Consider the following 15,297-nt stretch of genomic DNA (forward strand, 5'->3'; position numbering starts at 1 on the left):
ACACCTTACCGTTATGACTGCGGCCGTTTTTGATTAACATTAGCGTTAAGTCCATGATCAAATCTAGCATTTCGGTATATTCAGTGTGTGTGTGTGAAAAGGATGTTAGCATGCTAGCATTATTAGCACAGAATGTATACAGTCCATGGTACAACGTTAGGCCTTCAAGTCCTGAGGCGAACAGCGCCGGAGGATGAAGTCTGCAGACTGGCATTCAGTGTCCAGCATAACAAGCACGCCTGTTTCCTCATCAGGTTGGCAGCAGCTGACCAGTTGCCCTTCTCCACAATACCTGCGGCTGATGTGGGGCATGGCACCCTGGTCTGTTTGGAAGGGTATCGAATTAATACCTGAAAGAATAAACAGAGAGGACGTCAGTACTTACATTGCAAGTTGTGATAAAATAAACAGATCATGACAGGAGTCTATCCAGAGAGAGAAGGAGAGACAGCTGTTGAGGTTGAGGTCTGTTGATCAAAATAACACCTAGCGTTATCGAAATCGGATTTTAGGACCATACAAGCCGGGGCTTCAGAGCTGATCACCTGGACACTAGATACTCTGACACAGAAAGGCAGACAAGCTAGCAGCAGGGATCTTGTCACACTGATTCCAGATAAACTCGTCTGTCTAGCCAGCTATACAAGATTACTGTAGCCTACATAATACCACAAGCTAAATGCAGCATATGCCAATGTAAGGCTGGGTAGCATTAGCTAACGTCATCCAGGCTATAGTGACTAGACAGAGAGAGATGTAGTGTGTGTGTGTTGTTTTGCCAAGGCAGGCAGGCTAGCTAGCTAGCAACGTAGCCTTAGATTAAAACTAAAGTACCAGGAACAGCGTTACATTTATGATCTTTTAATGATGTTAGTAGACACATGTAACAGTATAGATCCCCGTTATTCGTTATATCGAAATCACGTTTTAGTGGACGGGCAGTGAGCATCCAAACTGGGGTTCATAGCTGGTCTACGGCTAGCTAGCTAGCTAGCTAGCAACGTAGCCATTGATTAAAACAGCGATACATTTATGATATTTTAATGATGTTGGTAAACACACGTAACAGTATAGATCCCCGTTATATAACCTTTATTTAATCAGGTAAAATCACATTGAGATCAAGATCTCATTTTCAAGTGAGAGTTATGAGGTCTGTTGATCAAAAGATCACCAAACGCTATATCGAAATCGCGTCTGAGCGGACGGGCAGCTGGGGCTTCTCATCACCTGGACACATTTTACGGCGAAATTATCTGATAAACTGGCTGCGCATAACATTACTTATTTGCGGGAGTGCACGGGGGAAGTGTAGATTAATCGTGCTGCACTAGTACATAGGTTACAAGTACATACCTCAGTCAGACTCTGGCAAATCTGACATGATTTGCTATCCTGTTGGTGTAGTTTCACACCAACCCTCTCCAGGCGTAGAAATACCCCCTTCTCGAGTGGTTTGCAGCTGCCCAACTTGCCTTTAGAACAAAGGTTTCTCTTACACAACCTGCAAAAATCGTTCACATTGCTAGTAGCCATCGCGCTCCGGTTGTGGTTGCTAGCAGTAGCCTAGTGAGTTAGCTCGAGCGCTAACAACAAAGGTCGCAGAGTGATGACGCCATCTGCTGCACTGCGCATGTGCTCTGTCCACAAAGCTGGTTGGATGACGGTTGCATAATGGAGCAGTCTATCGGGGGGGGCCCAACAACCGCAGGAAATCGTTTAACAATGGTGGGATTCCAGACCCTAGTGACTGAGAACAGGTCTGAGAGCAGGTCACGTGGGGGATGGGTTTACCCAGGCTAGGAGGCACTGGTCTCCTCATCTCTCCCAAATGGACCTACACTGTCACCTCTCTCTCTCATCTGTCTATCTCATCTTTTGAGTCCCATGCAGTTGCCGTATCCCTACCCATCAAGCTCAACATTGTGGTAATCTACCGCTGGCCTGGTCTGCTTGGTGACTTTCTGGACGAGCGAGCTGGACACCCTTCTCTCCGTCTTTCCTGAGGATGGTACTCCACTCATCCTTCTGGGCGATTTCAACATCCAGCCAGTAACCTTACAATCTCTGAACTTCTTCTTAACCTTTGACCTCTACCTCTCTCAATCTCCTCCTACTCACAAAGCAGGGAATGTGCTTGACCTGGTCTTCACCAGATCCTGCTCCACCTCTAACCTCACTGCGACTCCTCTTCCTCCCCTTCCTCTTCCCACCACCCAGTCACTCTACCACCACCCGACGCTAGAGTCCTGCGCGGGTCTGATTTTCAAGACCCGGCTCCGCCCGGCCCCGCGACGTGCAGTACCGACCCCGCTCCGCGAACCCGCACATATGATCAATCAGTACCGCAACCCACCCCGCCCCGCAGACATGAGACCCGCGCTCCGATCCGGAACCGCATATATATAATAACCGTTAATCTGCAGTGCAAACATTTTGTAGTGAACCTAACGAAACTGCCACCGTTTCACACGGGAGGCGAACAGCAGTCTTTCTGGCCGAGACTCGTCAGCTTTTAGCAGCTGCTAGCTCACTAACCAGCTGGATAGCTCTGCTATCAGACACAGACAGTTACAGCAAGCAAAGTGACTTACCAGCTATTTCCAATATGTCCGGTATAATCCATACTGCCTTTATGATTGCTGTTGGAGGAACGTAAATCCACGTTGGGATGAGACCTCTCCACTTTCACGCTATCCATCCATGACATGTTGTTGTCTGTTGCTATGAAAACAGCCAGTGTGTATGTTTGACTGTAGTCGAAGCTAACGTTAGCCTACTATATTATCTGTCCCACTCGTATTGTCTCCAATCAATCACCTTGGCCGCAGCTGAGTTTTGAATGTTTTGTGCAGTCCATATAGCATCACACATTGCACAGTATGCGCATACTTGAAACGATGCCGGTTATGTAAACAAAGCGAAAACGTGCATCAAAAACTTTTCTCCTCTTCGAGTCAGACCAGCTGCCAGACACCCCCCCTGCCAGACACACCCCCTGCCTCCATCTGAATGCAACAGAAAAACATACATGGCTCATACGTTGTCGTTGTTCCACCCGCCGCCCGTCCGCATTTAGTTAATTTTTACCCGCCGCCCGACCCACCAATTTACAGAAGTGTATTTTTTACCCGCCCCCCACGTTTTTTTGCGGGTACCCGGCGGGGCCCCGCGGAACCCCGACCCGGTGCAGGACTCTGCCCGACGCTACCTAAAAACTCTCTCACCTAACTCCCTCTCTTCTACTGTCCTCTCCTTGCTTCCCTCAGCTGAGCAGTTTGCTCTCCTGTCCACTGACGAGGCTTCCACCACTCTTCTATCCTCTCTCTCCTCCGCTCTTGATTCTCTCTGCCCACTCACCACTAATCCTCTCCCCCTGCTCCTTGGCTGACTGAATCTCTGCAAACTTATCGAACAGAGCTTCGGGCAGCTGAGAGAAAATGGAGAAAATCACATCACCCTGAAGATCTCTCCTCCTACCACCTTATCCACTCCAACTTCACCTCTGCTGTCTCCAAAGCAAAAACCTCCTTCTTCATCTCTGAAATCCAGTCCTCTGCATCCAACACCAGTAAACTGTTCTCCACCTTCTCGACGCTCCTCAACCCTCCCTCCCCCCCCCCCTATCTGCTGATGATTTTGTAACCTTCTTTACTAAAAAGGTGGATGACATCAGCTCCTCCGTCCATCCTCCAGGTACCCTCACTAACACTCCCGACTCCAATCCTGCTTCTCGGCCCCCTGTCCCTGGATTTCCTTCCTTCCCTCCCCTCTCTCCCGATGAAGTGCTTAAACTCATCAGCTCGAACCGAGCCACTTACTGCCCCCTCGATCCTATCCCTTCCTCTCTCCTCCAAACCATCTCACCTGACATATCTCCCTTCCTCACTACCTTCATAAACTCCTCTCTGTCCTCTGGTCTTGTTCCGCCTGCTCTAAAGACTGCAAGAGTCAAGCCTCTGCTTAAGAAACCCTCCCTTGACCCTACTGCTATTCAGAACTACAGACCTGTCTCTCTTCTCTCATTCCTTTCCAAAACCGTCGAACGAGCAGCGTCCGAACAACTTTCTCTCTCTGTCTCCCAGAATGACCTCCTGGACCCTGCAGTCTGGTTTCAAGGCTTCTCACTCCACTGAGACAGCTCTTCTTGCTGCCTTCGATACAGTCAACCACCAAATCCTTCTTTCCACTCTGTCTGACCTCGGCATTTCAGGTTCTGCACTCTCTTGGTTTGCTTCCTATCTCTCGAACCGCTCATACCAGGTCTTATGGAGAGGGTCCCTCTCCAGATCCTGCCCTCTTACCACCGGTGTCCCCCAGGGCTCAGTCCTGGGCCCCTTACTTTTCCTTCTCTATATCAGATCTCTTGCCTATGTGATCTCTTCTCATGGCTTTTCTTATCACTGCTATGCTGATGACACCCAGCTTTTCCTTTCCTTCCCCCCCTCCGACACTCAAATCGAGGCTCGCATCTCTGCATGCCTCAAAGACATTGGCGACTGGATGTCTGCCCACCACCTCAAGCTCAACCTTGGTAAGACAGAGCTACTCTTCCTCCCAGGGAAAGACTGCCCTCTCGCAGAGCTCTCCATCTCCATTGACAACACCACTGTACTTCCCTCCCAAACAGCTAAGAACCTTGGGGTGATCCTTGACAACCAGCTGTCTTGCTCAGCCAACATAGCTGCGACAGCACGCTCCTGTAGGTTCTCCCTCTACAACATCTGCAAAATCCGTCCCTTTCTCACAAGAGAAGCAACTCTCCAGATCTTCCAACTTCGGACAAGCTTTCAACGGAGGCGGTCGCATTTCTTCTCTCTCCAGTCCTCCCTCCCTTTCCCTCTCCCCCTCATCCCTCTGCTTCTGCTACCTGGAGCCAATCTTGCATTTGTCTCTTCGAAACTACAAATATGGATTATATGGCTGGTCTCTCAACAAATTCGACTAAATTATTGTGGGGTCCGGGGAACCCCCCCTCTGCCCAGACGGGACCGCCGCGGGATACGGGAAGACAGCAGTCATTGACCCTAGGCTGCACGTCACGATAAACGAGATGAGCGGGGCAGTGAGTACTTGGACTATTGCGATTTCTGATCTGAATCGTAAAAATGGATTACTTCTTGGAGATATCACTGCCGCTGCGCCGAAGTGTTTAAAACCGAGGATCAGGACTGACTCGTGTAAAGGTAAAGTAAAAGGTAAAGTCCCACTGATTGTCACACAATGTGTGAAATTTGTTCTCCGCATTTGACCCATCCCCTGGGGGAGCGGTGAGCAGCAGCGTGCACCGCGCTCGGGAATCACATGGTGATTTAACCCCCCAATTCCAACCCTTTGATGCTGAGTGCCAAGCAGGGAGGCAATGGGTCCCATTTTTATAGTCTTTGGTATGACTCGGCCGGGGATCGAACTCACGACCTCCCAGTCTCAGGGCGGACACTCAGACCACAAGGCCACTGAGCTGGTGGAACTGATTGACTCGTGTGAGGAATGTTGTTGATCCTACACCCACCGGGGAAAACCAAAACAAACGGATTTAATCTGGCCACCTGCTAAGATGTCAAGGACACTAGCAGCAAAACTCTCCTGAAGCCCTGAGTGCAATCTACGTCTCCAACGTCACCCCCCCGCCCCGACATCTGACGCCTGAACTCTGGTCTGAATTGACGAGGCCATCTCCACAGAAACGCTGTGTTCAGCCGAAGGAGGCTCAGACTACACACACACACAAACACCCATGGACTCTAAGGACTCACAGGCCTACACACGGTCACGCACGCACTCCCCCAAACCCCCCCCCCTCCCGCAAACCCCACCCCCCGCCTCCAGCAACTTCCCCCCGCTTTGCAACACCCCCCCCCCCCTACCCCCCCTTCCCTCCCACGATGAACCAAACCGGCGCTGTAATGGCAGCCTCCCTGGTGTCGTGGTGTGGGTTGTCTTTGCTGGTAACCCTGTACATTTACAACAAATGTATCTGTATTGTATAATATTGAAGTGTGCCTTTATTACTTTTTCTAACTAGTAATAATGTGAATTCTGAGTTATTTATATGCTTTGTCCAATCCAAATTGCTGGCGCTGTTCAATGGCGACCCGGTTTTGCTCTCCGACTCTGAGAGCGAACCAAGCAGAATTTCGCTCGTGATACTTGTACCATGAAGTGACAATAAAGTTAATCTCAATCTCAATCTCTCAATCTCTCTCAATCTCAATCTCAATCTCAATCTCAATCTCTCAACTCAACTCCTGGTCCAGTCACTTATCATCTCTCGCCTGGACTACTGCAACATGCTCCTGGCCGGCCTACCTGCCACCGACATCCGACCACTTCAGCTCATTCAGAACGCTGCAGTCCGTCTGGTATTCAACCAACCTAAATTCTCTCATGTCACTCCCCTCTTCCAGGACCTCCACTGGCTTCCCATCTCGGCTCGCATCAAATTCAAGACACTGTTACTGGCCTACAGGGCAGTACACCAGTCAGCTCCCCTGTACCTGCAATCTATGGTCAGGTTCCAAACCTCTCAGCGCTCCCTTCGCTCCTCCACCAGTGCAGGTCGCCTCGCCCCTCCTTCGCTACGGGGGCTCAAAAGTCGCTCATCCCGATCTAGACTCTTCTCGTCCCTGGCACCTCAATGGTGGAACGAGCTTCCACCTTCGGTCAGGACAGCTGAATCACTGCCGATCTTTCGGAAAAGACTAAAGGCACACCTTTTCAGGCTCCATCTGGGCCCTTCTTGATCTAACTTCTTTCTCTCTCTTTCTAAAAAAAAACAAAACTACTAACCTAAACTTGTACCACTGTTCCTTCAGAATTTGTAGTTGTCATAGACCAGGGGTGCCCAATACGTCGATCGCGATCGACCGGTCGATCGCGAAGGTAGTGTGGTCGATCGCATGGCATTGAGGGAAAGAAAAAAAAAAGTTTTTTTTTTTTTTACTGTTTTTCCACTGTTTCCACTGTTTTTCCACTGTTCCACTGTTTTCCACTGTATACTCAGTGTATATATATATAAATAAATATGTTTGGTAGATCACTTTGACTTGGTCATTTTAAAAGTAGCTCCCAAGCTGAAAAAGTGTGGGCACCCCTGTCATAGACTGTGCTCCATAGTTGATTGCTCTATTGCTGACAAAAATGTGTTATTGTAAGTCGCTTTGGATAAAAGCGTCTGCCAAATGACGTAATGTAATGTAATGTAATAATAATAATAGGGCTGTCAAACGATTAATTTTCTTAATCGCGATTAATCGTGCGATTAATTATAATTAATCGCGATTAATCACATCTTTGTATCGCATGTTTAAAATGCTATATTTTGCATTGCAAAGCATTTTTAATTAGATATTAATCATTATTACCAGTGTGTCGTGATTGGGAATCAAATGAATGCAAAGAAATGTACTTTGTGATCTTGAATTTTAGATTTATTTTCATTTCAATAGAAGTGCAATGTAGACAGGAGGTCACAAAATTGAATAGAAAACAATGCACAATAATTGTAAACACTCCAGAACGCTCCAGAACCGATACTTCCGGCGGCGGCGCTGTGGAGCAGTCGAAACCCAAAATGACACAGCCGAAGAAGGCTGTATCTGAGCTAAAAACTTTGGCACTTCCATGTGAATAATGGCTCGGTATTGGAAACTGTGTATTGATAAGGTGTATATCGCGTGAAGCCATTGGCTTCTCGGATGCGCGGGTCCTCTAACCGTTAGAGGACCCGCGCATCCGAGACTCTGAAGGAAGAATGAGTGACGAGTCTCGCGCTAACTAGCTGGCTGCTAGCTGGCCGCTAGCTACTTTTAGGTGATCGCTCGCCTCAAACTCGATACTTCTGTGATATTTTAATTCCGTTTTACACAAGGCGCAAACTACGGCTCTCGACTTATCCACTGTGCCATTTGGGAAGTAAAACGAGCCATTTAACTCATTCATGGCCAGTTTAGGACTGCCAATATTTAGCACAGGCCAAAGATTTTCATAATTGTTGGTCATCTTTCAAGACCCACAGTAAATTATCTATTAGCACCAAAGTGATTTGCAATACCTCAAAATGAAGATGTACGTCTCTGGGTTCACCAGGAAAGAAAAAGTGAGCTTTTAGCATGTTCTGTACTCTACTTATAGCCATTTATATACACCCTGTTTTCACCAAAAAGGTCTCTCTGAGAAGAGAAACAGCAGAAAAGGCCATTTTTGTAAAAGACACAATCTCAGGCAGAACTCGCTCTCAATTCTTTTATTTTGAACTGTATTGACATCAGACATGTAAATATTATTCGTTATGACACAAATGACAAAATAAATATATATATATATATACATGAAGTGCTTTTTTTACATTCAACAATACAGTTTACTCAGTGTGAGTGAGTGTGATCATAGAATAGAATGCAGAGATCAGTGTAGTCTCTCTCACACACACACACACACACACACACACACACACACTCCTTACCGCGAGATCATCCGGGTCCTGTCGCATTGGAGTCCAGTCTTCCTCGCCCTCGACAGGAAAGTGGCCGTGCTGCTTGGCTCTGTGTGAAAGCCATTTCTGTGGCGAGGCTGCTGTTCTCCTGCTGCTCACAAAGTTGTGACTCCGTCTCGTCTCTTTCGGGGTGGCACACAGGAACGGGGTCCAGGGACCAGGATCGATCATGTTGGTCACGGATTTGACTACCGCGAACAACTGATCGATGTCCGCTGCCCTGCAGCAAGCCGACCAGCTCGTGCAGCGCGCCGAGGGGCGTTTCAATGGCGTTTCTCCTCTGCAACAAGGAAGCGCGTTTCTCTGTTTTCTGTTTTTCCTCCTGCTCATTTCAAAACAACAGCTGCGGTATGTGTTTGATCGCGTGTTGTTGCTTTGTCTTTGAGGCTAGGGACCTGATAACATGTCACAGGCTGGGGAAGTCTTTGAACTACGCGCTGCACTAATAAAAACAAAAACACGTCAAACACGTCATTGGCCCTCTGGGCTATTCCTGATAACACGTCAAAGACGTCTTTGGCCATGAATGAGTTAAAAGCGTATTGCTGTCGTTCTCGCCTGCACAAGCAGGAGACAGGAAACCGAACTGCTTGACTACAAGTACGGGTGCGTGAAGGGACAAAATAGCGGCATGCGATTAACGCGATTAAAACAAAATAACGCGTTATGATCGGCGCGCGTTATGATCGCCGCGCGTTAGCGCGCGATTAACGCGTTAACGCTGACAGCCCTAAATAATAATAATAATAATAATAATACATTTATTTTATATAGCGCTTTTCAAGAACTCAAAGTCGCTTTACACAATACATGGGTCAAACATAAAACATAACAGAGACAGAGAGAAAACACAGACAAACAACAAAAGGAAAGGAAGGGGGGGCCGGGGTGTTGGCCACAGCAACCAGAGAGCAGCGGCAGCCAAACGCGCCAGCGTTCACTCAACCGGAGCAGGGCCAACCTCTGAACATAAAACATAACAGAGACAGACATAAAACACAGACAAACAACAAAAAGACACAAATCAAGCAATCTTATTGGTTCGCAGCTGTGGTATTTACCGTATACCACAGCTAGAGCAGCATCCCCCGAAACACTCCGCCTCTTACAAAACAAATGGTAGCTACCTAGCTTGCTAGACTCGAAAACTGTAGGCAATATCTTTTTTTCCCAGGGTGGCAAAGGCATGACCTGCCGCTTTCGCCATCCTCGGGGGAGAAAATATCGTTTTGAGTCCCTCAAACCACCGGTGCTCTTGGAAAGGAAAATGAATCAAATGGAGAGGAAGACTCATAACCAAAAGGGCATAAAAATGCAGGTCCAGGCACTCAAGGAGGTTTGAAAATGTAAAAGGCGTTTAATTTAATGGGCTTGAATCATTAAAATACACCAACGCGTGTCGGCTTGCACCTTCTTCAGGGTGTGATGACACACAGAGAAATCCAGAAAACAAACATTAAAATGTAGCAGTCAACCAAATGACACCATCACTACAGATGCAATAAAACAATAAAAATACAGTACAACCAATGAGGAAACCACATGAGCAATATGGTGTTTTTGAGGAAAGAGCATTGGGAATCAAAGGAGAGAGAACCAATGGCTACATGTTACAGTAGGACTAAGGCCATGGCTATAAGTATGATGAGAGCTCAAAGTCCTCGTTGAGACCAGGGTAACTGTTGCGCCAGCTGAACCTTATTTATCTCTTAAGTTAGGCTGTAAAGTCTACACTTTTTGTGACCTTGATGAAGGCACAGTGTGTTGAAACATCAGGTCACAACTTGATTTAAATATAGAAGCATAACAGAGTGTGCAGTTCTCCATCTTTTCACATGACACCTTCTTAAGACAGTCTGCACCTCACCTGAAGTCTCTGGGTGCTCATCTCCAGCTCCTGTGTTCTTTAAATTAAATGTCAGCATGATATTCATATAACATCTATAATGAACAAAATGAACTGACAGCATGTCTGACCTCAGAGTCTCCAGTCGACAGTGTGGACTCTCCAGTCCAGCAGACAGCAGCTGCAGTTCTGAATGCATCAGCCTGTTCTCACTCAGGTCCAGCTCTGTCAGATGGGAGGGGTTCGACTTCAGAGCTGAGGCCACGACTTCACATTGAGTCTCTGAGAGTTCACAGCGAACAAGACTGTGATGACAGATTTAATGTAAAATCAGTTATTATCAAAACATAGCTGAGAACAAGCATACCAATAACTTTATGCTGAATGAATATACATGATGGTGATAATAATAATCACAATGATAATAATCCTAGTCATATTAATTGTAATAATCATAATAACAGTTGTTTTAATCACATTTAAACACTTTAACCACAGCTTTAAGCTCCTGAGCTTAAGCCCCCTTCACACCTTAACACATTCACTGCCAGCCATTTTTTTTTTACTGTAGGTAGCTTCTGCCAAGCCGTTTTTTGAGGATTCTGGCTCATTTTACAAGAGCCGAGGATAATTTTCTGCTTGGACTTTGTGAACACGAAGTTCACAAAAGTACTAATAGAATGTGTGCTTTCTCTGTCTAAAAGAGTTAGTTTGTAGAGTTAGTAGTTATGTAGATATTAGCCGTTGAGTACAGCATGGTTTCAGTGTCTGAGACAGGAAGCTGAGATAATCGCAGTTTTGTGAAATTCAATCAAACAGGCAGAACATTCACTTTAACCATTTATTTTTGGCATCAGTGAGAGATCAGACATCTGAACAATATAGTTCTGAACACCCTCTCCCTTAAACTCCTCCCTCCGTGGGCGTGTCTGGTGGCGTTTGTCACAAGCCAGTTTCTCCTGCCTGTCTGAGCAGTGAGCAGCCTCCCTCTCTGGCGGCCCCTCGTCGGCGAGTGTGGCGAGTGTGGACTGTGGATGGGACTCAATCGTTTCTTGGATTTTCGGTTGAGAGCTTTGATGAAGCTTTGTGCGATTCTAGGCTTTATGCTGCCCACCCAATCTATTTTTGGAACCCCCCACCCTTGTGCGCCCGTGTGCAGCAGCGTGAAAGCGTTTTCGCCTACAGTATGAGAATGAGGCTCGTTCGTTTCTGGGTTTTCGGAATGCGTGCGATTCTGGCCTTTCTGCGGGTGTTTCAAAGTGTGTTTCACCCATAATCTATTATGCAAATTTGCAATCCCCCATGCCAGCACCGCTCTCCGCTCTCGGTGTGCTGCTCTGCTGGCGCGGCCGCTCTCGGCGAGTCTGGTGACTGATGACTGTAAAATCGCCAAGCCATTTCCTTGAGAATGGCTTTCTCCCGCGGCTGTTTTTGGTTGGCATTCTCTCTGTCGGGAGAGCACTGTCGCCACTTAGTTGGTCGGTAAAATAGATTATACTAATTCAATACTTCCAATATTTTTATAGGAGACGTGGGGGGCATTGATCCACGTAGCACCGTCAAAAAATTTTTTTTTTTTTTGACGAGTCAACTCGTCATTGGCAGTGAACGGTTGGATTGTGTTTGACGAGTCAACTCGTCATTGGCAGTGAACGTGTTAACTGGAAGATATTTAGAAATAAAACTCTGAAAAGACATTACACTCTGATAGAGTGAGTGTTGAGTAGGAGAGTAGTAGGAATACAGTGTGCAGTGTGAGTAGTGAAAGTATGAGTAGTAGGAGAGTAGTAGCCTGAAGTAGAAGCTCTGGGCGGCGTGGGTGCCAGGCCGAAGCTCCCTAACTCTGGCTTCAGGCCTAGCATCTGTGTTTGCCCAGAGTGCCAAGCCACCTACATGAACCTGGAGGATGGGTATGTCAAGTGCGCGGTGGTGGCGCTGGGTCTCCTTCACATGAGAAGGATACAGCGCTGGTTCAATTGAATGAAAGTAGACTCGATACGGCACAAGATCTTGAATGCCACAGTAATGAGCGAGTTTCTGATTTGTCTGAAATTGGCTAGATTATATTTCAGTATTTGGCTCATCTTCCTTATGCTTTTTAAAGCACAGAGTGGGATCTAAAATAACATATTTAAACTCATCAACATTTTTTATTGATGAACATATACAACACAAATGTGATGTATGAATATTGTAGGAGCCAAATATCTATATTTTCATTCTTTGATTATAAATCAGTATTATTTAGACTGGTGGTTGGTATGCGCCCCATGTGGCCAACCTCAGAATTGCATAGATTAGAAATATACCCAGTTGATGGCGTCACTGGTCATTAGGGCCAGCTGTGCTGGTAGCATGCTGCTGCAGAACGCCAAGTTGGACGCTTAGGACGCCAAGAGCCGAAATAGTTTTTCAACAGGTTCAAATGACATTACTTGTTCGTTTGACAAGTGCGAGTTTAAGTTTACGTTTGTTTATTTTCCTTTGATACTTTGAGTTGCCGCGCGCTATTGTCTGCCTGTTCATATCGTAGTTAAATATAGTTGGATAAAGGAATCACCTTCCACTCATCAACTACGACGACCATCAATGGACAGCCAAACCGTGAGTAACTACAGTGCGCCACAAGCCTTGTTGAGAATACGTGATCTTGGTGATAGAAATATGGCTAATAATGGACTTTAGAAGGAAGCCATAACAAATATGATGTACTGGATTCAGACCCCAGGAATACTTGCTGGTGCCATAGACATGAGTTCAATTATAGTTACTTATTATTAGTTACTTATAATTAATTAGAGTTACTTATAAATAAATAAATAAATAAATAAATAAATAAGATACCAGGACTAACCGAGCCTTCCTGCAGTTCCTCACAGCTGGGATCAGTCTCAACCGTCCCTGAGCTGATGTGTTGTAGGCCTGCAGGTCCAACACATCTAGAACCTCCTCTGACATCTGCAGCATGTAGGCCAGAGCTGAGCAGTGGAACGTTGAGAGTTTCTTCTCTGATCTGTTATCTGACTTCATGAACTGTTGGATCTCCTGATGTACTGACTGGTCATTCATCTCCATCAAACAATGGAAGATGTTGATGCTTCTGTCAGAAGAGCAATTACCATCAGTGCACATCTCCTTCAGGTTGTTGATGGCTCTTTGGATGCTTTCTGGTCTGCTGTCTGTCTGGCCCAGCAGGCCTCCTAAGAGATGCTGGCTGGACTCCAGTGAGAGGCCATGAAGGAAGCGGACAAATAGGTCCAAGTGGCCATTTTTACTCTGCAGGGCTTTGGCCATGGCTTCCTGCAGGAAGACATCCAGTGATTGCTTATCCCAGTATTTTCCCAGGAATGTCTTCAGTACTTTCTCAGCCCTGTTTGTGTAGCAGTGGAACATGTAGACTGCAGCGAGAAACTCGTGAATGCTCAGATGGACAAAGCAGTAGACCATCTTCTTTAAGTGCACACACTCTCTTTTGAAGATCGCTGTGCACACTCCTGAGAACACTGATGCCTCTCTGACATCAAGACCACACTTCTCCAGGTCTTCTTGGTAGAACATGAGGTTGCCTGTCTCCAGATGTTCAAACGCCAGTCTCCCCAGCTTCAGAAGAGCTTCCCTGTCAGTCTCCGTCAGCTCCTGTTGACTCCTCTCACGTCTCTCATTATACTTCTGCTTCTTCCTCTCTGTCTGAACCAGCAGGAAGTGTGAGTACATCTCAGTCAGGGTCTTGGGTAGCCCTCCTCTCTGGTCTGTAGTCAACATGTGCTCCAGAACTGTAGCAGTGATGAAGCAGAAGACTGGGATGTGGCACATGATGTGGAGGGTCCTGGATGCCTTGATGTGGGAGATGATTCTGCTGGCCTGCTTCTCATCACTGCATCTTCTCCTGAAGTACTCCTCCTTCTGGTGATCAGTGAACCCTTGTAACTCTGTTACCCTGTGGACACATGTAGGAGGGATCTGATTGGCTGCTGCAGGTCTGGAAGTTATCCAGAGGAGAGCCAAGGGAAGCAGATTCCCCTTGATGAGGTTTGTTAACAGCACATTTACTGATGATGTCTGTGTGACGACAGACACAACCTCTGTGTTCTGGAAATCCATTGAAAGTCTGCTTTCATCCAGGCCGTCAAAGATTAACACAACTTTACAGACAGAGAGCTGCTCTGCTGTGACCGTCTGTAATGTTGGATGGAAAACATGGAGCAGGGTGAGAAGACTGTAGCGCTCATCTTTGATCAAGTTCAGCTCCCTGAACGAAAGCGGAATCACAAGACTGACATCTTGATTTTCCAAGCCCTCTGCCCAGTCCAGAGTGAACTTCTGCACTGAGAAGGTTTTTCCAATGCCAGCAATGCCCTGCGTCAGGACTACTCTGATTTTTTCTTCCTTTTCTTCCTCTTGGCCAGGTAACCTTTCTTCATTTTCTTTGCCTTTCTTCTCTTTGTCAGGTAAGGGTTTAAAGATGTCGTGGCACTTGATCGGAGCTTCATGGATCTCCTCCATCTTGGATGCTGTCTCCAGTTTGAGTGGAGCATCATGGAGGGTCTTCATCTTGGACGCTGTCTCCAGCTGCCACACCTCATGTTGGGTATTAACGTCTTCACTTCGTCCCACTATGATGTAGAGCAGAGTGTAGATCCTGTTGAAGGAGGTTCCAGTCCCTGCTTCAGCGTTTCCTGCTTCAGTTCCTTCTGTCACAAATCCACATCTCTTTATCAGAATGATCTTATGCTCATCTAAAACCACCTGCAGAGCACCGTCCACTGGAAGACATGAAGGAGTAAATAAGGGTTACTCAATTACTGTATAGTATCTGGTATTCATTGTATGTGTGTGTGTGTGTGTGTGTGTGTGTGTGTGTGTGTGTGTGTGTGTGCTGCAAAGTAGGGATCTAAGATGTACTGGGTGCTTCTGATACATATGTGCCTTGTTGCCACGCTAAGATTGGCTTTTAAAC

The 15,297-nt window shown here is 46.7% G+C and overlaps 1 protein-coding gene across 3 annotated transcripts in view; it reads right to left on the minus strand.

The window, feature by feature from the left end:
- The window catches only part of LOC310777046 (NLR family CARD domain-containing protein 3-like), a 126,683-nt gene that overhangs the window by 42,890 nt on the left and 68,496 nt on the right, over positions 1-15,297 (minus strand). For all 3 annotated transcript variants that reach the window (XM_083637294.1, XM_083637296.1, XM_083637295.1), the window contains 2 exons: positions 13,195-15,103; positions 10,472-10,645 (listed from right to left, as the gene is read on the minus strand). In XM_083637294.1, the coding sequence (XP_083493420.1) occupies positions 10,472-10,645; positions 13,195-15,103 (2,083 nt within the window). The remainder of the gene's footprint in view (positions 1-10,471; positions 10,646-13,194; positions 15,104-15,297) is intronic.

Source organism: Poromitra crassiceps (genome assembly GCF_964638095.1).
Source record: "Poromitra crassiceps genome assembly, chromosome: 5".
NCBI lineage: Eukaryota > Metazoa > Chordata > Actinopteri > Beryciformes > Melamphaidae > Poromitra > Poromitra crassiceps.